We start from the raw sequence: 23,625 nt of genomic DNA, 5'->3' as shown, positions 1-23,625 counted from the left end.
ATGAGATGCCAAAGAAACATGTTCTTGGTGTAAGTGAAGAGCATGGGTTGGTTGTTCATTGCGGGAATCAAAGAGGAAGGTCATCTTACAGGGGATCGGGAAAAGGTAGGTCAAGATCCAGGGTCGGCGGAAAGGGCGTGCAATGTTACCGTTGCAAGGAATATGGTCACATCAAGCGGGATTGTCCAAAGCGAGCTGACAAGGTGGACAATAGTGCTACGAATGCTGTGGTGGCGGGTGCACAGAGCAAAGTGTTTGGAGACGTTCTCACAATCTCCACGGGTAATCACACTTCTCCTCATGATGAGTGGATTTTAGATTCAGGGTGTTCTTCATGTATGCTCTAGGAGGAAATATTTTGATATGTTTCAGGAGACAAGGGCGGGTATAGTGTCTTTGGGTGACGGGGGCTACTTGTGACGTCACGGGTGTTGGAACGGTGAAGATCAAAATGTTTAATGGAGTGGTTCGTACTTTGGGTGGTGTGGCTTATGTCCCAAAGCTACGGAAGAATCTAGTGTCTCTTGGCTGGTTGGACTCCAGGGGTTGCAGGATTTCAGCTGCAGGTGGAGCCATGAAAATCACACGCGGCTGTATGGTTGTGATGAAAGGCGAGAAGTGTGGCGGGTTATATCGTCTGGTTGGGGACACGGTGACTAGTGTTCCTAAGATCTCGATGGTTAGTTGGAAACAGAGTGGTAGCGCTTCCACGCGTAGGGTCTCTTTGCAGTTGATGTAGAGACAGGTTTCCAGGTTGCAGACAATGGTGAGAATGTGACAATACCTGCATTGGGGAGGATGGATCGAGATCCCTCTCCAAGGTTGACTGAGTGAGTCAACGAGTTGGTAGCTACACATGTGCATTGGCCGTGTTGATCGTATCGGAAGGAGTCAGAACCAAGGTGATTCGAGGGTGTGTAGCTGGTACTTTGAAAGGCCAATGGTGGTTTGCAGCGAAAGCGGACCGGTGGCGACATCAATGGAAAAATCTTCAGGTGGCTTGGAAATAAACTAAGGTGGAGATTGTTGAAAAGTTGCCTTATTTCCCACCCATCGTAGGTGGCTTGGGTGGGAAGGCAAGAGGCAAGTTAGAAACTTAGGTTTTTTAGGTATTGAAAAACCTAAGTATAAATTCTTCTTTTAAAGAGAAGAGGAGTGCAGCAAAAACACAAAAGGGTTGCAACTAGTACTTGGCCGTGGAGTGAGAAGGTGAGAAAGAGAGAAGGAGAGAGAGAGAGAGGAGAAGAAAAATGGGTTTCTTCCTCGGGTGTTCTTCTTGGGTCTTTTCTCGGGTTCCTCTTGGGATTTTTCTCGAGTAATCTCTTGTACTGTCTTGGGTTGAGAAGCAAGGAAAGGGTTACGGGTTTTTGGGTTTGAGATTAATCTATTGTAATCCTTATATTTTGTTTTTCTCATAGTGAAAGATCTTGTTTCTTGCCCGTAGAGTAGGCTTGGCCGAACCACATAAATTCTTGGTGTTCATCTTGTGGCTTGCTTGTGTTTATTTTACTTTTCCGTTTAATTTGTGCACAATTGGATTGTTTTGCCCAGCGGATTTTCTCAACAATAGTCTTTACATCAGCATTACATCATTTGTTGTAGTCACTGACTTAAGCATCGAAGGGCCTTCCCGGAGAAACCATTCCGGGTTGGTTGTCTGACTGTCTGTTACTTTCTGCAGAGAACAACACAGCATAGGTACCTTGCCTCCACATCAGCTCTTTCAAAGCCACATCAGGAGATCACCAATTTTGAACGCAATATACCTCATTACATATTTTGTCTTATTCATATAATTTATTGCCTACCAACCTCATTACAAATTTTGTCTTATTCATATAATTTATTGACTACCAAATCCTAAAGACTAGCGATGTTGGCACTACAATGTTTTAATAATTGCATAGTCTTCTCGGTTTTAAACAGCTGTCAAATGTTATTACAATTCCGAAGAACTCAAAAAAACTAATAAAAAAGAAAACGAAAGTTGAGTCTGTGCAATTATTAAAACATGGTAGTGCCAACATCCTTAATCAATCCATAATTATAAATCCATTTTCATATTTTTTTTGCCACACATATGTAAATATTCATTTTATAATCCAATCCGAATGGATTTGAACCCCAAAACAGAACTTAATAAGATCCAAAGATTTATCGGATTAGGATGATCCCATCCGGATCCAGCTAGGGACAGCTAATAATTATATTCAAAGTGGGGATTTAAGTCTGACTTTTGCACATCAGAACAGCCACCTAAGTTGAATTAAATGAAATAAGACAAAATCTTCTGAAAAGTGAGCCTGTGTGGCTGTTCTCTCATGCAAAAGTGAGGTGCCAAATGCCTTTATGAGAAACTCCTTAGCATATTCCTTCAAAGAGAAAAACTAATAGCACGCCCATCTCTGCGCGACGCAGCTGCTCTCTTTCGAAGGAAAAGATAGCGGACTTGTCTCTCAAAATAGAAAGAAAGATATCAATAAGGGAAAAATACACTTAGACCCCGTGTGGTTTCTGACACATTCAACTTAACCCCTAATGTTTAAAAAGTTACAAGTAGACCCCTGTGGTTTCAATTTGTGTAAGGTAGACCCCCTTAGTTGACGATTCGTCGACAGATTGAAGAGTTAGGATGATCCAATGGAGCTGATTTTTAGGCACACCCTATCTATGTCATGGCCCATCAAATGAATGTTTTGGATCGTCTAAACAATGTGGGCCCACTATGTTTTTGGTAGTGTTTGGATTCGGGTATGGGTCCACATTGTTTGGATGATCCAAAGCGTTCATTTAATGGGCCCTGACATAGATAGAGTGTGCCCAAAATATCAGCCCCATCGGATCATCCTAACCCTTCAATTTGTGGACGAACCGTCGACTGAGGGGGGCCTACCTTATACAAATTGAAATCACAAGCGGTCTACTTGTAACTTTTTAAATATTAGGAGTTAAGTTGAATGTGTCAAAACCACATGGGGTCGAGTGTATTTTTCCTTATAAATAATGTGCAACCCTTGCTTTAATAATAGGATTCCTGTCCTATTTCCACACAAAGTATACTAAGAAAGTCCTTTTCAAAACAAAACATAAAGTATACTAAGAAAGTAAACTATCCTGAGAATGGACGCTAAATTAAGCAATTACCTCAGCCTCCATTAATGCATGTGGGCTCCACAAGCCTTATACGACCTAAAGGGACATAATATCAGCACGACCATGTTTTAATAATTGCAACAACCTAGCTTGTCCTTTCTGTTTTAATTGGCTTTTAAAGCTTTTTGGGAACTGGAATGACTTTTGACAGCTCTTGAAATAATAAAAGACAAGATGAGATAGTGCAGATATCAAAACATGGTTTTGATGATAACATTTCCCCTACCTAAAATATGAAAGAAAGAAGGATAATAGACCAACAAGAACGCAGGGGAGAGGAAAAAGAGAGAGGAAATGGAGGAGGAAATCAAGAGCCTAATCAAGGTATGGTTTTCAGTCATTGCATCATTGGGTTATTGCTATTTCTTAGTCACCAAAATCCCTGCAGGCAAAACAAGGCTTCTCTCTCTCCTCCCCATCTTTTACCTCTTCTCCATTCTCCCATGGTCATTCTCCTCAATCCATCTCAGAGGAATCTCATCTTTCTTTCTTATTTGGCTAGCAAACTTCAAACTCCTCCTCTTCTCCTTCAACAAAGGCCCTCTCTCATCCCACCAAACCACTTTCCTAAATTTCATCTCCATAGCCTCTCTTCCCATCAAATCCAAACAAGACCCATCTCCAAATAAAGATACCAAAGAAAACCCATCTCCCCAAAAACCTATAAAATCCACCTTTCTCAAGAAATTTGATATTGCTCTCAAATGCCTAGTTCTAGCCCTAATAATCCACCTCTACACATACAAGCAGCATTACCACTCAAAATTCCTTTTGGTCCTCTATTGCATCCATCTATACATATCATTAGAACTTGTTCTAGCAGGGGGTGCAGCCATGGCTCGAGCCATGGTGGGCCTCGAGCTCGAACCACAATTCAACGAGCCCTATCTCTCTACCTCTTTACAAGACTTTTGGGGGAAGAGGTGGAATCTTATGGTCACGAGTATTCTACGCCCCACCATATACGACCCAATACGCCGTATATCTCTACCCACGCTCGGGAAAAGTGGAGCCCAGCTTGCTGGAGTGGGGGCCACCTTTGCTGTCTCTGGTATCATGCACGAGGTCATGTTTTATTACCTAACAAAGGCGGAGCCCACGTGGGAGGTCACGTGGTTCTTTGTTCTCCATGGGTTCTGTACTGCCGTAGAGATCGCGGTTAAGAGGAGGTTGAAGACCGGCACGTGTCGGTTCCCGGTTTTTGTGTCTAGGGTGCTTACGATTGGGTTTGTGGCGGTGACTGGCTTTTGGCTGTTTTTTCCCCAGATTGTACGGATCGGTGCGGACGATGTAGTGGTTGAGGAGTGTAGTGTCTTTTTGTTGTTTGTTGAGGAGAATTGTCGGTATATAGTGTCATGGCTTGGGTCATTGCTAGGGATGTAACCGGGTTATTGTGCCCACTGGGTCGCGTGGGTAACGCGCCCACCGTTATTTCGAAGTTGAGTTGATACGAGTGCTTGTTCTCTCACTTCATCGTTTTTTTTTTTGTCTTTCTTTATTTTTGGAAGACTTCGAAAATGGAATTGCTAGCGTCCATCGCAAAAGGCAAGTCTCATGTCAGACCAGCCACCTCGTGAACGAAGACAACAAATACCTTTTGTGATAGACGCTAGGTCTGTCTCATGTCAGACCAGCCACCTCATGAACGAAGACAACAAATGCCTTTTGCGATGGACTAGCAATTCCCCTTCAAAAATTTTAGTTTGTTTTGATCACGAGAACAGTATGAGTTTCTTTTTTTTTTCTTCTTCTTCTTTATGATAATAACGGGTAAAAACTGACGAAATACCTATAGGCTCCGTTTCTTCCGACGTAAAATTTGTTTTATGTCACATGAAACAAATTGAGCATAAAACAAATTTTATGTCCATGTCTACGTCGAAAGAAACGGAGCCTTAAGAATTATTTTAAAAAGAAGACCATCATCTAGGAGTGTCAACAGATCCATTTGATTGGATCAACTTGTGTCTTAGTCGTGATCCATTTAAATCTCTTTAAAAATCCGATCTGATTCGGAATGTTATTGAAATCCTACTTGTGCCACGATCGCAATACATTTCAAATCAGACCGTTCATGAGAGTGTCCTAGTAGGTCTTATTTAAATGGGATTTTTGCTTATTAGTCCCTAGCATCAAGAATATTTGCTTATTAGTCCTTGAGAATCTCATAATGTCCAAAAGGCTTTACTTTTAAAAAGTAATTGCCACCAAAACAAAACTTAATTTCTCGAATAAATTTCTTACTTGCCATTTTCTTTTTCCTTGATTGCATTAAATAGCCATTATATAAGTCGTTCAATACCATAAAAGTAGGACAAGCCTCTATCCAATATAGACTCCTAAGCAATTAAGACTCCTTCGAAAGACTGAAATAAAGACAATCCTACCAACAACTAAAATCTAAACTAATTTATTCTAGCCAAGTGGGACTCATATAAACACTTAACATCCTCCCCCTTGAAATCAACCTTCTCCCCAATGCTGAATTATTGGTGAAAATAATTTATTCCACCGGGATCCCAATTCGTGCTGGACATGATTTTGTTGAACAACACAAGTAACGTTGGACTTCCATCTTCAAAAAGAACGAGCACGATCTTTTGAACTCCAATTTTGAAATCTCTTGTGATCAAACTTTAAAGGAAATACGATTTTTCATAACGGTTCTTCGAAGCGATGGATGAACGAATGAGTAAACAAACTCAGGATGAGCCTTGGAATGATGTTCAACTAAATCATCTTCGCCGGCATCAATTTGCGCATTTTTTAGATTTAGCTTTTATTCTTCTCGCATTTTTTTTATTAGCATGCTAATTTTGTTCATGCCTTACGGAAATCGTCATTGTTCTTCAATAACTTCTGAAAAATATTGCAAAAATCACCACGCATGGAATCCCAAATCTCACCACCCATGGCACCGGATTGACGGCTCCAATACCACTTGTTACGAACCTAATCCAGTTCACAATGGATTGATATTCTTAGAGGGAAGATCGGCCTCTTGACCCGCTTCGAGAGAAGGGTCCTCCTCCTTTGTGCCATGAAAATACAACTTTTTGGAATAATTTTCTTGCTTGCTATTTTCTTCTTCTTTTATTACATTAAATATCCGTTACATAAATCGTTAAATACCATAACAGTAGGACAAGCCTCTATCCAATATAGACTCCTAAGCAATTAAGACTCCTTCGAAATATTCAAATAAAGATAATCCTAGCAACAACGAAAATCTAAACTATAATTTATTCTAACCAAGTGGGACCCATATAAGCATATAACACTTTGTGGCTGTTTTCTCATGTAATTAAGTTCAAGGAACCTAATTTAGGCCGTATTTGTTTTAGATTTTGAGAACGAACTGCTAGGCTAAAACTTATTACTAGACTCAAATTTGCATTTGTGAGCAAGGTTTTAAATTTTGGACCCTGAAATTCCAAGTTTCGGCCAATACCGAAATCAAAATTGGGTAAACTTGAAACATTACTTTATTTCAACTGAAATTTTAGGAAGATCATGTTAAAAACTATATTTTAGCCATTATTTAATATTTCCCTGAAATTTGGGGCCAAATTACCAAAATTTCAGGCTGGATACAATATTGCTTTTTTTTTTGTTTTTTTCGTCGGATTTCGAACGAAATTTCAAATTTTCGGTTTTAGTGAGGACCGTAACGCTCTGAAACTGAAACCGAAATTTAAAACCTCGTTTGTAAGTCCAATAATCAGTCTTGGACTCACAAGGCCTTATGAAATGCAGTCCTACATAGGGACAAACAAGCTATCCCAACTGCAAGTCCACACAGGGATTTTTTGTAATTTTCCTATTGGTTGTTAACTTGCTACATGTTGCTATTTGCAGAGCATGATTGGATGGTTAAGATCATTCGATCCATGTCATTTTGAGTACTATTTTATCTGTGGTGGCCCACCGAATGAACCATCCTGACTAGCATTTCGTGTGCCAGAGTCCCTCGTCTCACTTTCTTCACTCTCTCATGCCCTAAAACCCTAAACCCAACCAAACCCACTTTCCACTTTATCTTCTCAATCTCCCCTTCCCCGTTCTCCCAATCAAATCTCTCCCTAAACCCTTCCCTTCTTCACTCTGTTGGCCTCTGCCCTTCAAAAATGCTACACCCTTCTTCAAATTAAAAGGGCATTTTCTTTCTTACTCCCAGTTTTCCAAATGCTGCACCCTCTGAGACCCATCACCAATTCCCTTTTCTAAGACCCTCTATCTACTCATTTCACCCCCATTTTCTCCCATTCATTTTCTTTCAGAACTTGTTTTTTCTATCTTTTATCTTTCTTCCCCTTCTTTTGTACTGTTATCTGGCCTTGAAAAACCAGTTCCAGATATGGCTTCCCTTCAACTTACAAACCCTAATCAACTGTTGTATTCTCCTTCATTCTCTAGAGATCGATTCGGCGTCCATTTGACTTCCAAGTTTCCCAGGGTAAGTTCAAGGAGCCGAAACAAATGTGGGTTCTGTTGTTCTTCATATTTTACTCCAATGGAGTCGGCGAGGATAAAGGTCGTTGGAGTTGGAGGGGGTGGAAATAATGCAGTTAATCGGATGATTGGAAGCGGACTACAGGTTGGTCTTCTTTTCTTCTTCTTCTATTCAAATTTTTGTTGAAATTGAATGTATACCTGCTGATGTTTCGGTCTTTTATTTTTTTCTTAGGGTTATAGACAATTTATTTAGGTTTCTATTGAAACCCATTTAGTACATCTTGATATTTTCGTGTTTTTTCTCGGTTCAGATTTTTTTGAAGTTGAGATGGGTTTTTATTTTTCTTTAGAATTGTTGAGAGGAGAAGAGTTTAGAGAGAAAAGGAAGAAGTTAGGGTATGCTCCCCCTTACTCTAGTATTTATATATAAAGAGAACATACAAAGACCACTATGCCCTTAGGCTATGCAATACACCTTCTAACACTCCCCCTCAAGCTTGAATGTATATATTGTACATTCCAAGCTTGTTACATATGTCACTCAATTTTGTATAGCTTAAGGGCTTTGTAAACACATCTGCTAACTGATCAGCAGATCTCGTGAAAGAAACATGAATCTCGCCTCTTTGTATCCTTTGGCGAATGAAGTGGCAATCAACCTCTATATGCTTGGTTCTCTCATGAAAGACTGGATTGGTAGCTATATGAATTGCAGCTTGATTGTCACAATACAGCTGAGCTGGAGCAGATGAAGAGAAACCAATCTCTGAAAGGAGAAAACGTAACCAAATAAGCTCCCCGCTGGTATGAGACATAGCACGATACTCTGATTCGGCACTCGACTTGGAGACTATGTCCTGCTTCTTACTTTTCTACGACACTAGATTGCCACCAACAAAGGTGCAATATCCAGTGGTAGATCTCCTATCTGCTGGAGATCCTACCCAGTCTGCATCACAGAAGCCTTCTACTCGGGTATGACCAAGCTTCTTGAATATGAGTCCTTTCCCTGGTGCTTCTTTCAAGTAGCGAAGAATCTGAATCACTGCTGCCCAGTGAGAAGTACGGGGTGAGCTCATATGTTGACTGACTGAGCCAACAGCAAATGATATATCTGGACGAGTGACTGTAAGGTATATGAGCTTACCCACCAGCCTCCTATATCTGCCAGGGTCATCTAATAAATCTCCTCCTTCTGGAAGAAGTTTCCCATTTGGGTTCCATGGGAACAGACGCAGGTTTCACTCCAAGGTGACCTGTCTCCTCAAGAAGATCTAGTACATATTTCCTCTGTGAGAGGGAGAGACCTCTAGTAGAATATGCAACCTCAATGCCTAGAAAGTATCTGAGACGACCCAAATCTTTGGTTGAAAACTCGTTCTGCAAGAAGGTTTTCAACCTGCGTATCCCCTCTGAATCACTGCCTGTAATGATGATGTCATCGACATATACTATCAATAGCACACAACCAGTAGTGGAATGAGAACTGAAGACGGAGTGATCAACTGCACATTGCTTCATGCCATAGTGCATGATAGCATCACTAAATCGTCCAAACCAGGCTCTAGGAGACTGCTTGAGACCGTATATAGACTTCCGCAACCGACATACTGAGGAGGACATCGCCCCCTGAGCAACATACCCAGGAGGTTGCTCCATATACACCTCCTCAGTAAGCTCACCATGTAAAAAGGCATTTTTGACATCTAACTGATGCAGAGGCCAGTCATGTGTAACTGCAAGAGATAGAAGAACACGAACAGACGGAATCTTAGCGACCGGCGAAAAAGTCTCTAAATAATCAACACCAAAGGTCTGAGTATAGCCTTTTGCCACCAACCGCGCCTTAAGGCGCTCAATAGTACCGTCAGGTAAGTGTTTGACGGCATAAACCCAGCGACAACCAACTGGTCGAGCCCCAGGAGGAAGAGGAACTAACTCCCATGTCTTATTGGCCTGGAGGGCCTCCATCTCAAGATCCATGGCCGCACGCCATCCCAAATGATCAAGTGCAGCTGGTAAAGACTGTGGCAAAGAAACAGAGGACAAAGAGGAAACAAAACTCCGAAACATCGGGGTGAGAGAATCATATGAAATAACAGAGGAAATCGGGTGAGCAGTACTGTGAGAACGAGTACGAGAAGCAATGGGAGAATCTGAAGTAGGAGTAGGAGAGATGGGTACCTGAGATGTGGGGGGTGTGATCTCCGGCTGCAAGGACGATGGCGCAGGCGGAGGAGGATGAGCTGTAGATCTCGGTCGACGAGGATGAGCTGTAGATCTCGGCTGACGAGGATATGTCTACGGAGGAGCGGGAGGAGGAGCCTCAGTAGCCTCAGGAGCCTGTAGTGAAGAGGAGGGATCACAAACAGGAATAGTCTCAGGAACTAATACAGGAGGGGAGAGGAGAGGAGCCTGAAGGGTGGGGAGGGGAAGAGGAAGGTCCGAGTCAGGACCTGTGGAAGGAGTCTCATGAGAAGATACAAAGTATGACTCAGACTCGAAAAATGTGACATCAGCAGACACAAAGGACCGACGCAGGCGAGGACTGTAACAGTGATAACCTTTCTGGGTACGAGAGTACCCAAGAAAGATGCATCGTTCAGCCCGAGGGTCCAGCTTATCAAAGCCAGGACCAAGGTGGTGAACAAAACACACACACCCAAAGACCCTAGGGGTGATAGGAAAGGGGTCATGACCAGGGTATAACACATCAAAGGGGGAAGAGCCACCAAGAACCGAAGATGGAAGCCGGTTGGCAAGGTGGCATGCAGTAAGAACAGCATCACCCCAATAGCTCTTGGGAACTCGCATCTGAATAAGAAGAGAGCGAGCCCCATCAAGTAAAGAGCGCATCTTCCTTTCAGCCACACCATTCTGCTGAGAGGTGTGAGCACAGGAAGACTGGTGGAGAATACCCCGACTGGAAAGAAAATCCTGGAACCCATAGGTAGTGGAGAAATATTCTCTAGCATTATCTGTGCGCAAGCATTTGAGGGTACAATCAAACTGATTTGTAACCTCAGAATGAAAAGTACGAAAAGCAGAGAAAACCTCAGAACGATCGTGAAGCAAATACAGCCAAGTCATGCGAGAATAGTCATCAATGAAAACAACAAAATATCTATATCCAAAAATAGAAGGAGTTCTCAGGGGACCCCATACATCAGAGTGCACTAAAGCAAAAGGGTGCGAGGCCCGACTAACAAGCCTAGAGGGAAAAGACACACGGTGGTGTTTTCCAAGTTCACAGGCCTCGCACTGAAAAGACTGAATAGGAACAGAAACTATAGAGGTGCGCCGTAAGCGCTCAATGCATGGATGACCAAGGCGGCAGTGCCACTGGTAGGCGTCGACAGAACTGTGTAAAATGGTACGGGGGGGACCTTCATCCAGACGATACAACCCAGCTACCTCACGTCCTTTACCAATCGTCCTCCCAGTCGCAAGATCCTGTAATAAGCAATAAGATGGATAAAATGAGACATAGCAGTTAAGATATTTAGTGAGCTGACTGACTGAAAGTAAGTTAAAGGGAGACTGGGGAACACAAAGCACAGAGGAGAGAGTAAGACCAGGGTAGGGAGAGGTACTCCCTGTACCAGAAATGGGAGTAGTACGGCCATCAGCGAGGGTCATAGACTGAGAGGAAAGACGGTGAAAAGACCTGAGTGATGATAGACTACCTGTCACATGGTTCGAGGCTCCCGAATCAATGATCCAAGAGCTCGAGCTACTGAGAAGAGAGGCAGGAGTGCTACCTGGCCGTGCAAAGCCAGCACTGGGAGGATGGGCGGCCAAGCGTAGGCGCTGGAGCTCATCATAGTCGGCCTGAGTGAAAGACGGTACAGCTGGGCTGAAGCCGGAGGAAGATGCTCGAGGATCAGAGTCGTCCAGAGTAGAAAGGTGCGCTGATCGCCCAAACTGAGATGGCGGCGGGGGACGACGCTCAGGATGTAGCACATAACAGGTCTCATCACGGTGGCCCTCGCGCCGGCAATGTGTACAATATGGACGAGGTCGGCCACCATATCCCCTGCCACTAGATAAATCCGTATCCATGGTACGTCCGCCACGACTAGAGTCACGGCCACGGCCTCGGCCAAACATCCCACCACCACGGGCAGGACGATCTCCTACTGCATATGCCGCGGTAGCATGACCATCAAAAACAGCAGGAGTAAGAGAGGCTCCACCTAGACACTGTTGTGCCCGCTGATAGACCTCCTCGAGGGAAGGCATAGTGCCAGAACCATAAATCTGCTGGCGAAAAAACATAAACTCGGGGCCCAAGGTCTCGAGAAACTGAACAACGCGAAGCTGATCCCGCTGCCGAGCGGCGACGGCTAAGTCTGTCGTCAAGGGCAGAAAAATGTCAAGCTGCTGACAGTGAGAGACGAACTGACCATAATATGTAGAAAGAGGGGTGTCACCACGCCGAAGATGCATCCACGCAGAATATGTGGCACTAATACGGGAGAGGTTACCAACGCCTGAAAACATAACCGCAGTATGATCCCAAATCCTCTTTGCAGTCGGAAGCTGCATCATAGTCCCTGAAATCTGTGGGATCATACTCTGCCAGAGTAAACTACGGATATGAGCATCATCCGTTTCCCACTGCTCATAAGTGGGATCCAAAACCGCAGGAGGGTCACGACGTATGGTGTAGACCTTCCTTTTGGCAATGAGATAAACTTCCACCGCCACTTTCCAATTCATGTAATTGGAACCATCAAGCTTGACCGTGGTCATCGGGAGGAAGGAGGCATCACCCGATGAATGGGAAATAGGGGTAGAAGAAGAAGAGGTTTGCCCGAGAGAGGGATTGTCTACAATAGGAGGATCCATAGAAGGAATGAAGTCAAAATAGACCACACACGACGTCAAAGTAAGGGACAAGAGAAATGAGAAGGCCTCGAGGGCATAAAGAGACCACTATGTGTGGTGAGAGAATGTGGCGCGACTCCGACGAAGGAGAGGAGAAAAAAAGAAGACATAATAGGGCCTCTAGGGCATAAATGGAGAAGATGAAACGTCGGAGTCGCGGAGCGAAGAAGAAAAGAGGGGCGGAAGAAATTTAGACCATAGAGAGAAAGAGGGTTAGAACTTAGGGTGGGAGGGTTAGGGATTTAAGGTTTCATGAGGGATAGGAAATGTGATTAGTAGGGAAAAATGAGGGTTTTAATGAGGGAAATGAAGGGAAGGGTGAAAATGGGAAGAAAGAGGAAGAGATTGGGGTGGAAGAGAGACAGAGAGCGAGGGAGGAGGAGGAGCAGGCGCAGGGGCGTGTGGGAAGGGTGGGATAGAAGAAGGAGAAAAAGGAGGAGCGTGATGGAGGGAGGGAGGAGAGAAGAAGGAGAAGGAGAGCTCCTCCAATGGTCCCTAGGGCACAAAAACCCCTAGGGCTCTGATACCATGTTGAGAGGAGAAGAGTTTAGAGAGAAAAGGAAGAAGTTAGGGTATGCTCCCCCTTACTCTAGTATTTATATATAAAGAGAACATACAAAGACCACTATGCCCTTAGGCTATGCAATACACATTCTAACAAGAATGTTTATGGGTTTTAATAATTTAATGTTTTAAAGTTCAAATACATTTTATTATTTTCTAATTTTCAGGTTTTCTTCTAATGTTTTAAATTTTAAACACATCTTATTTATTTATTTTTCTAATTTCAGGTTTTCGTCTAACCTTAATTAATACATTTGACCAGATCCAGTTTCGTTTTTTTTTTTTTTTTATTTCGCTTATTTCTTGAAATTCCGATGTACAATTTTTCAGATGAACTGCTTTGGGTTTTCATTGGAACCTAATTTACTCTTTTTGATTTGTTCCTCTTTTGTTTTGGTTCAGATTATAGGAAACTAAGATGAGTTTTCTATTGAAAGTTCTTTTTTGGCATTTTGACATACGAAAGCTTAGGGTGAAGGAGTGCAATTATGTATGATAAAAAAAATCATGAAAAGTTTTTATCTTTTATCTTTATACTGTTTTTCGGCGAGATGTGGGGAATTGTTTGTGCCCCATTCCTAGTAATAATATGTATATTATGAAGCAGGCTACTAGTCCTTTTTTTTTGTTTCAAAAAAATTTGGAGTGGTGTGAATGGCTCGGGAACTGGTTTAATTCTGTCGAAATACAAGAATGAACACTAGGATTTACTTACTGTAATTCTGAACAAATGTCCGCAAATGCGAGTTTTTCCTCGAATTCTTAGGGGCAAACAATCTAAGCATGTAACCAATTATACGAGATCAATCAACAAGCTTTTGATGTGAGAACAAAAGCGTGAGGTTCTAGTTCTGCTCAAGCAGTGTCAGCAAACCAGGAATTTAAGATTTTTTTCCAAAACTAGAAACTTGTGAAGGTCGGCTAAACCAGAAACTAGTGAAGTTTCAGCTAAACCAGAAACTAGTTAAGCTTTGGGGAGTTTCGGCTAAACCAGGAAGTTCTGATGTTTCTGTCGTTCACATTCGTGACTAATCAATGTGTTACAGTATATGCCCAATACATTCAAGACCGAACAAGGTGTTAGTATATGCCCTAAAAGGAGGTACATTTGTTGTATTGAAACCAATTTATTAATGAAAGATTTATTTCATGACATCTTATTGGGTAATATAATTGAATATGTGTGATAAGCTTGCTTTTGACACCTGTTTGTCCCTAGGCGACAAGGTAGGAACATCATGCCCATGGATTCACATATCCTAAGGGGCGGGGATATATGATATTCCAGTTCTTTGTAGACCTTAAAGGTTTCTGGTTGAGGTTGAGACTGGACATTCCTTCCTATACACGACCATCATTGATCTGCCTCCATACACGAATTGCGGTGGCTTATCTCAGCCACTAGGGTAGTGGATGCTAAGCAGGCAGAATGGGTGCGGTGAATGGTTCACGCACTAAACGGGATCATACTAGAATATCCTGCGGATAAGAAATAGGGATAAGACTGTTCTACCCTGACCAGGACCCTTTATATGTCCTTAGACCTGAGAGGTCATATTGGCCTGTGGGCCTGCCTTATGGTTTTGGTCTATTTCAGAGTGTTTCTCATTAGGGATCACTTACGGGTAATACTGATCAATAGGGATGCCCAAAAAGGAATCCTCCACCCCTTCGTGAGGAAAGTCATTTACAGTCTCAGTCACAACAGGGGCCTTCTAAAATACCTGGCCAGGCGGTTTTGATAAATGGTTTATCAAAATGTTTATGTTTTGAAAATGGAAATTTGCAAATGCATTTGTGGGCCCAGGCATGTGAATTGAAAGGTAGACCATAGGGCAGGTAAAGGGGTAGTAAATGCCCATCCCCATGGGGCCCAACCCAGTAAGTGAGGACTTGGAGGAAGGACGTACACATAAGATGTGATTAGGGGTATTAGATGATCTCATGGTCATCTTCAGGGTTATGTTCTGGTGGGGGCCACTTGCCCAATGTGATCGTAATGTTGGCTACAGAGCGAGGTCGTAGTGTGGCCCATCTTGGGTTCTGCAGGATTGACTGTTGGATCCCTACGATGATCCCACTCACAACTCGCTTGACCCTTGATGATCCTTGGAGGATCAAGGTCCCGAATTTTTAGATTGCATGGATGGATGAGATCCATTGTATGAGATACATGAATGATTTACATCGTAGATATGGTGTATGTGTTTTTGTGCATATACATTTTATAATATCTAATTAATTAATTAGTGAGGGATAAATAGGATATTGATTTGTACCATTCAAAAAAAAAAATAGGATATTGATTTCCTATTGGTAATTTTCAAAAAAAAAAGAAAAGGATATTGATTTCCTATTGGTTTGTTAATTGCCTAATATGATTGGTTGATTTGAAATAAAGTGATAAAAAGGAAAGAGAGAAAGTTTCTTAAAACTCTTTAGTTGATAATAATGGAATTAATTATAAAAAGAAAACAGTGCGGGAATTGGAAAGGGATATTTGGACGTTTTTGGCATTATATACACTATCAAATTCGTTTTTCACGACTAATGGCTTGTAGAGAGCAAAAACATCCAGGCCTTCTTCCCCTCTTCAAGTTTCTAAAACCCCTCAACTTTCTTTGTGACTTCTTTGATCTCCACAGCCCCCTTCTAGTTTAGAACTTGAACAAGAAGAATAGTTCTTCAATCCTCTTTCCTGTGGCAATCAAAAGGAAGCCACTTATTCTACTTCCGGGGTGGCGTTCTTTGAGAAAGAGCGAAGCGAAGTGAGGAGTAGATCAAGAAGAGGTTATCAGTTCGAATAACCAATCTGGTGATGTTTTCTCTGTTCTCCGTATTTTATTCTTATTACCATGAATCGGAAAAGTTATTGTTTGTATAAGATTTAGGCCTTTCCGCCGCGCCTAAAATCTCTTGTTTGATCGGGCTTCATCCGATCCCCAACCAACACAAGGAGGCGTCATTTCTGTGGCGTCAGGTTCGTCTCAAGAGAAGACGGAGAGGGCCAATCGAAATTCAAACTGGTTTAGTTTACTGCAATTGAAGATGATCTCAGTTGCAATAGGAACAACACAACCAAATGATCACTTGAATCGTGAATAAAGAGCAGTTTGCCCAGGGATATTTAAGGGTTTCAGGTGGAAAAGCTTGGAGCAGAAGTTCAGTAAAAATTCTGTAGTTCCATGCTAAGTCGATCGTCCGAGAACTAGAAACTTGATCTACTATTGTTCGGTTTCTGTTGTGATTGTTCAAGCTCGATTGCAATTTAGAACGTGCATGTAGCAAGGCAAAAAAACAGAGATCGGTAAAGGAAACTCACGCAAAGTTTTGAGAACCGATTCTCAACAATGCACAAGGTAAAACAAATAGAAAACTCTTTATTATTGTCAAACTTTAATGGCATGATCTCTTCTTTCCAAGCGAGTGGATTTATATAAGTTGGCAATCGCCAAATTTTTTTTTTTTTTGTTGAGAAGTGACAGATTTCGTTGATATTGGAATAGCATTAGGGACCAGGAGTCCCATCCTGCTTTACAAAATATCAGAGATAGCTGGAATGGGCATACCCGAGACCATTAGTAAGAAAGCAGTAAAGCAAAGCAAAATATAAACATTTCTCTTCTTCCCTTCTTCAAACCTTTCGCAACTCTTCTTTTCAGACTCTAAAAAGATCTTTCTACCCCTTCAAAGTTCAAACTTCCTTTCAAAGTAAAACCCACAACTACTATTCACTTATCAAGAGCTTGAATTAAAACTCTGAATTAGTTGCCGCACCCCAGAAAACGTAGCAAAGCAAAAGGGTCCAGAATAATAACAAGTCTAAGCGAAAGACATAGTCTCTCAAGCCTAAACTTGTGGGAGTTGTTGTTTACTGAACTCAGACAAATTTGATCCCCTTTGCTATATAACCATGATATTCGATCCTTGAAAATCCTCAAATCAATAAACAAGCTCCATAAAGCTTTCCCACTCTTACAACTAACAACCGCTAGATAAACTTCAAGCAAACTACTAAACCATTTTTAGACAAGAAAGACACAGAGGAAGGATTACACCCTGAGCGAATGACACAAAGATCTCTCAAGCCCAGGGGAATCAACTTGCTGACTACGAACTCTTTTCTTGCATTTATCAGATTGTTGAAATCACTTTTCTCCCTTCACTTATCTTTTCTCCTATTCTCTTTAGTTCTCTCCCTTTTTTCTTTCTTCTTTTTTCTTCTCTCTTTTTTTTTCTTTTTTTTTTAACCAACTGCTAAAGACCTAGAAAAACTCACCATCTATCTGCCAGGGCCAGAAGGCCCTTCCATTAGGGTTTGCTACCCTCGGCCTCCGATGCTTCATCATTTCTCCCCACCTCCTGTGCCATACAGGCCTCCCTTCTTTCCTTCAAATCTTTTATCGCCATTAATAGTTGGTTAAAACTGCCCACGCTACGCCAAATCTTTCTCAAACTAGACTACATAATTCGACTAAAACCGCCCACGCTACGAAAATTTTGACTAAAGCCCTAAACTCTAAACTTGTATAACAAGTAATCCTCATAAGGAAAACACTCCACTCCTAAATAATCAAACTCCCCTTTGCAAAACCTGACTAAAAAAAATTTGATCTCTATTTGTTCAGCCGACTTAAAATCAAAATGAAAAATTTGTAATGCAACCTCCCTCACTCGATCAGGCAAAAAAAAACACTCCCATCAATTAAATAAAACCATGGTTTTGAATTCCCCAAAATGACCGAAATGTTTCTGTTTCCATCCCCATCGAAATGAAATCTCAATGAATTCCTTCCACATGGACCTGGCCATTGTTTCCACCTAAATTCCCAAAATTCGATCGAAATGGTCGGAATGACAAAAAAAAAAAAAAAAACAGAAAGATGTTATGATTTATTATTAATTTCATTTTATTAATGTAGAGAATGTTATTTGGTAGGCAACCACTACACAACTAAGTAACCGTATCTTATGCATGGGATGTCAGATCGACATGAGACCAATAATGCCTCGTAAATCTATGCTGTATTTATGTAGAGTTGGAATCCTTGGAGGAGACACTGGTCATTGCACTTTCCTATACTTTATTACATTGTACTTTTTTATTGACTTTGCTATTCCAGACATGTGCGACAACACATGTAACTCGGTGTTTGAAGGGGTTAAGCCATTATGGATAATTTTATTTCTTATGTGATGTTTTCTAAGTACGTATTTGTGCTTTTTCTAGCATTTCTCAAATCATCTTAAAATTTCATCATTTGTGTATATTTCCATACATTTATATGATTTTACAAGATTTCAACTGAAACCGAAATGTTTCCGTTTCCGTTTCGGCTGAAACTGAAATTTAAAACCATGAATAAAAAAACTTTTAGGGACTTCTGTAACAACAACCAGGACTCCTAAACTTCACACGAGACTCTTTCGTTCTTTATGTGATGAAGATGAAATCGATGAGGGCCATCACTCTTGAAGCCCCATTGATCTCTTGACAATCTTGGGGTGATCAGCCTTTTGAGAATTTTCTCTTGTCATAGTCTTCGCCTGATTGACAATATGGACTGTCCCTTTATTGATCCTCTGGTCTTGAGCAGTCCGATCCTTGGCTTGGAAGAGTTCAACAGCTCGATCATGGATCTCAGCTTTTCGACCGTCGATCTGCGGAGATGCACTTTCATCACATTTTCTTTCAGTTTTTTTCTCAGCTGTTCAATTTTCTTGTTTTGTTATGTTTAGGCAAGTCTAGCTGGTTTTTTTTTTCTTAGCCATTTGTACTTCCATTATGCTCTCGATTTGTGTCTACCAAGGTTTTAAGAATTTGTTTTAATAGCTGAATGATAAAATCCAAAATACTTGATTCCACCCTCTTATTCTATCTTTTCAGTTCCTTTAGGAGTGCATGTTACTTTTTCAGTGCCAATTTTGGCATTTTAGGACGTGCCTCGTATTTTTGCTGTTTGAAATGAAAGCCTATAAATTTTTAAGTGCAATCTTTTAGTATGCATTAATTGCTGAAAAATAAGAGTAAGAGTTTGTTGTTCAGAGATAAGTTTGTATTTTGGCAATGAGAGTGTCACTTAGAATCTTGGCTCCTATGCTCAATTATACACCCTCAATCTCTACCCCAGTTTCACATTTTTTTTTTGAAGCTCACATTTAAGAGATTGTTAATGTTGGCATTGCTTGTTTCAATCTCAGGGTGTTGAATTCTATGCCATAAACACGGATTCACAGGCACTATTGAATTCGGCAGCAACAAATCCGCTACAAATTGGGGAGCTTTTGACTCGTGGACTAGGTCAGGCACTCAGTATTGATGATAAAACTTTCTGCCTATCTGTGCTTCTAAGTATCTTCAGCACTCAAATCGTCTTTATAACATTTGTTCATCTGTCTTGTACAATTTTTTCTTAAGCTACAGCATTTGTGAAAAAAACAAGCCTATTTTTCTTCATATCATACGATTGTTTTATTCCTTTATTAGGATCACTACATTTTTCCTGTTCAGAGATGCAGGTACGGGCGGAAATCCACTTCTCGGAGAACAAGCTGCAGAGGAATCCAAAGAAGTTATAGCAAGTGCTCTCAAAGACTCAGATCTTGTATTTATAACAGCTGGTATGGGCGGGGGCACTGGATCTGGTGCTGCTCCAGTTGTAGCCCAGATAGCGAAGGAAGCTGGTTATTTGACCGTTGGTGTAGTTACATATCCTTTCAGCTTTGAAGGTCGTAAGAGATCTTTGCAGGCAGGTGCCATTTTATCATTGTTAAATCCATGTAATTACATTGTCATGTCTTCATATCTTGCTTTCATTGGCATTTTATAATTTTAGAAGAATTTGTGATGACTCCCTTAAGACTTCTCATCAGTCTCGCACGTGAAACCCATATTTGTTGTTCCTTACTTTAATTCTCCGAGTGAAACTATGTTGCACGAGTAATTGATATGTTACTATGAATTGTTTGCTTCCTGACTCTAGTTTTTCTAAACTATCTGAATTGTTACCAGATCCCCATGAGTGTTGAAATGCAAGATTTTCAATTATGTTGGGCATTGGGCAGCAATATATATGAATTAAGAGATGTTTTGTTTAATCAGAGTTATAATTTGGATCCTTGGAGCAACTCATCGCATCTCCTGTACAACATTTAGGAACTACACGTTTGATAATTATTGTAGGGTTGTTGGACTCAGAATTTTACAACAAGGGCAAAATAGTAAATCCCTTGTTAAAATGAGAAGAGAGAGAAAAAGGGTGGTTACGCATCACCTTATCCCTAAAAAGGGATAAATATAAAAAAAAGTGAAATCCCTAAATTTTAGGAAATAAAATGACTCTCGCAAAAGAAGAAGTGAGTCTCCCATTTTCAAAAAAAGAGTTACGTAAGTCCCCGCAAAAAGAGAAGTGATCGTGGAATCCCAAATAAGGGATAAGGTGTCACACACAATGGTTCCGAAAAGAGGAAGTGAAGATCATGAAGTTGAGAAAAAATGGGGTGAGGTGGCAGTTGCTAACCACTTAAGAGAGTTCTATAAACAGACTCAAAATCCTTCAGAAAAGGGATCGGATCTTTGCGAAAGAAAGGCGACGTGAAGAAAAGAAGAAGGAGAAGAAAGAAAGGTGAGAAGAGGTTACTGGTTAACAGTATTTTCCTTTTTTTTTTTTCTCTTTGCAGGCTTCTCCCAAAAAGTTCTAGAAAGGAGACCAAGAAGAAGACCTTTCTCCTTCGGGAGAAAAGAAGAAAATCCCTTTGGAGAATCTCTCTCTAAAGGTCCTTTTAGGATTTCTTTCCAGAGGCTCCCTAAAGGGAGAAGACCTTTCTCTTTCGGGAGAAAGATGATAAAGACGACGGTTTCCCCAAGAGATGAAGATGGCGGTTCCCCCAAAAGAAATAAGACATTTCTCCTTCAGGAGAAGAAAATCCCTTTAGAATCTCTTTCCCGAGACTCTCTAAAGGTCCCTTTAGGATCTCTTCTTAGAGACTCCCTAAAGGGAGAAGACCTTTCTCTTCCGGGAGAAAGATGATAAAGACGGTGGTTTCTCCCAAGAGATGAAGACGGCGGTTCCCTTTGAAGAAGAAGACCTTTCTCCTTCGGGAGAAAGAAGAAAATCCCTTTAGATTTCTTTCTAAAGGTTTCTTTAGGATCTCTTTCCAGAGACTCCCTAAAGGGAGAAGACCTTTCTCTTTTTGGAGAAAGATGATAAAGACGGCGGTTTTCCCCAAAAGATGAAGATGACGGTTCCCCCAGAAGAAAGAAGACCTTTCTCTTTCGGGAGAAAGAAGAAAATCCCTTTAGAGTCTCTTTCCAGATACTCTCTAAAGGTCCTTTTAGGATCTCTTCCCAGAGACTCCCTAAATGCAGAAGACCTTTCTCCTCCAAGAGAAGGATGATAAAGAGGACGGCTCCCCAAAGGAAAGATGAAGAAAGTTTGGGGAATTGAAGAAAGTTACCAGGACAAAGGAATTCCACTATAAAGGATTTGTTAACAAAAAAAAAATTAGATCTTTCTAGCGGATAATTAACAAAAGTTGTATTTAGATAGGGAACCTCTTGATGGACAATCAGAGGTGTTTTCTTCTTCAAGAAATGTAATTAACGGCCGATAAAGCTGGAAGTGTACGATCCCAACCAAAATGAATAAAACCTCTTTTCACAAGAGGGAAATTTGATCCCAATTTATTTTATGTGTGTGATCTTTTTTCATGCATGTGAAATTTGTTGCGAACACGCGTTAGCTATATTCCTAGGATATGGATATCTGACATGGAGATAATACGGAATTACGGATATTGTCATGTGAACACGACAAAACCCTTTGAATTTTAAGTAATCAAATGTTGAAAATTTTAATAACGCTAAAAGGGAATTTTCAATTTTAAGAAAAAAAGTGAACATAAGCACATAGTTGAAAATAAGGGAGAGATATGAGATTAGGAAGGGAAGAGAAGGCGATTGGGGAGAGAAGTAGAGAAGAAGAGATTTTGGGAGAACGGAACTCATGAGATTTTTCCCTCTTTATTTCAATGGAATGGAAAAGACAAGTTTGCCCTAGTACTAGTGGTCAAAATGTGTTCAAATTGTTGATGTATGGTAACATACAAAGTGCAAATCTCTCTGAAGGCTAGCTCCTTATTTATGACGTGTCGATCCACTTCAATATGTTTGGTTCTGAACTGACAATGCTAATAGCTGTTTTGTTGTCTAGTACAGTTTTATGACACCTATGTCACAAATATCTCTGATATTTTCAAAATGTAGCATTTTTATCGTGACATTTTGATAAAACGACAAAATCCCAAAATAATCCTGAGATTTTAAAAATATAGTGATATTTCCATTTTTATTAAAATATCACGATATTTTTACTATGTTTTATTTTTATTTTTTTATATATTTTTTAAATAATTTTATTTTTATCATTTTTTCCCGATAAAAACCTGAAAAAATAATTTTTTTATTATATCCCGAGAAATTCCCGAGAACGATATTTGTGACATAGCATGATACAATACTCGCCTTCATTGTCAAAAATGGAGAACTTTGATCACAATATTCTCCTCCAATGTCAAAATGGAGAACTTTGATCTTTTTGTCGAACTGTGTATGTATTATAGCATGGAAAGTTCTAAAGATTGAATAGTTCTTATCTTTGTCACACATCAAATAAAGCCATGTACATCTACTTCAATCATCCACAAGAGTAACAAAATTGGTATATCCCAGCCCATAAACGTTAGTACTAGGACCCCACATATTTTTATGCACAAGAGAAAAAGGACTAGAACTTTTATAATTATCACTTGACGGAAAAGAGGATCGACAATGTTGTGCCAATTTCCATTTTCGTTTCAAAAATGAAAAAAAATGCCAATTTGCATAATTGATGCAAGACATTTCTAGGGAAGGGAATGCTCTCCGTGTAGGAGGTTTTGACAATTTAATTTTAGCAGCGAATTAGTTGGAATAAAATTCGAGAATTTCAAGTAAAACCACTTTGAAAAATTTCAGATTTAGAAGAGTGGATATATTTTGCTGGGATTTGCTAGCGTCCATTGAAGAAGGCATTTTGCGGATGGTCTATTGCATCTGACAGCAGCCACATTCTCAGTTTTCAGCAGATTTTGTCTTCATTCACGAGGTGGCTGCTGTCAGATGCAACAGACCATCCGCGAAATGCCTTCTGAAATGGATGCTAGCAAATCCATCAAAAGAAAGAAAGAATGAATATTTTTATTTTTTTTACCATTCGAAAGGATCAGTAAAGATCCAACCGCCAGATCTCTTTGTAATTTTAGAATGTGGTAGGAAATTATTTTTAGGTGAGAATATCAAAATTTGAGGTCAAACAAAATGCAAAAACTCAAATCTATGCAGTTTTTCTAAATCTGTAGGATTTTGAATTTTAGGATCTGAAACTGATTATATATCACAATATGACCTTTGGATGGATTAGAATTTGAATGTGATAAAGGATGATGGAAAAATGTTATATTTAAGGACTAGCTAAATTCAATCTGATGTAGGCCAAATAAGTGGCATATTTGCCCATTAGGACT

The 23,625-nt window shown here is 40.6% G+C and overlaps 2 protein-coding genes across 3 annotated transcripts in view; both read left to right on the top strand.

The window, feature by feature from the left end:
* The first annotated feature begins 3,381 nt into the window (after nt 1-3,381).
* Nucleotides 3,382-4,621, top strand: LOC143862649 (putative long-chain-alcohol O-fatty-acyltransferase 5). The gene has a single exon (XM_077373720.1). The coding sequence runs from the start codon at nt 3,448-3,450 to the stop codon at nt 4,534-4,536; it is 1,089 nt and encodes a 362-aa protein (XP_077229835.1). The 5' UTR covers nt 3,382-3,447; the 3' UTR covers nt 4,537-4,621.
* Nucleotides 4,622-7,112: 2,491 nt separating this feature from the next.
* LOC143855290 (cell division protein FtsZ homolog 1, chloroplastic-like) overlaps nt 7,113-23,625 on the top strand; it is a 32,130-nt gene continuing 15,617 nt past the window's right edge. The window contains exons 1-3 of one of the 2 annotated variants that reach the window (XM_077365496.1): nt 7,113-7,750; nt 19,264-19,363; nt 19,582-19,811. In XM_077365496.1, coding sequence (XP_077221611.1) covers nt 7,511-7,750; nt 19,264-19,363; nt 19,582-19,811 — 570 coding nt within the window. In that variant the 5' untranslated portion in view covers nt 7,113-7,510. The remainder of the gene's footprint in view (nt 7,751-19,263; nt 19,364-19,581; nt 19,812-23,625) is intronic. The other variant, XM_077365495.1, reaches the window with a different exon arrangement.

The sequence above is a fragment of the Tasmannia lanceolata genome, unplaced genomic scaffold (assembly GCF_043159265.1).
Source record: "Tasmannia lanceolata isolate RefF3 unplaced genomic scaffold, GAP_Taslan_0.1 ptg000003l, whole genome shotgun sequence".
In the NCBI taxonomy this organism is placed as follows: Eukaryota; Viridiplantae; Streptophyta; class Magnoliopsida; order Canellales; family Winteraceae; genus Tasmannia; species Tasmannia lanceolata.
This window is presented reverse-complemented; position numbering and strand designations above follow the sequence as displayed.

What these genes read in the sequence shown, in the direction of transcription:
- LOC143862649 (XM_077373720.1), top strand. Translation starts at nt 3,448, where the DNA reads ATGGAGGAGGAAATCAAGAGCCTAATCAAGGTATGGTTTTCAGTCATT.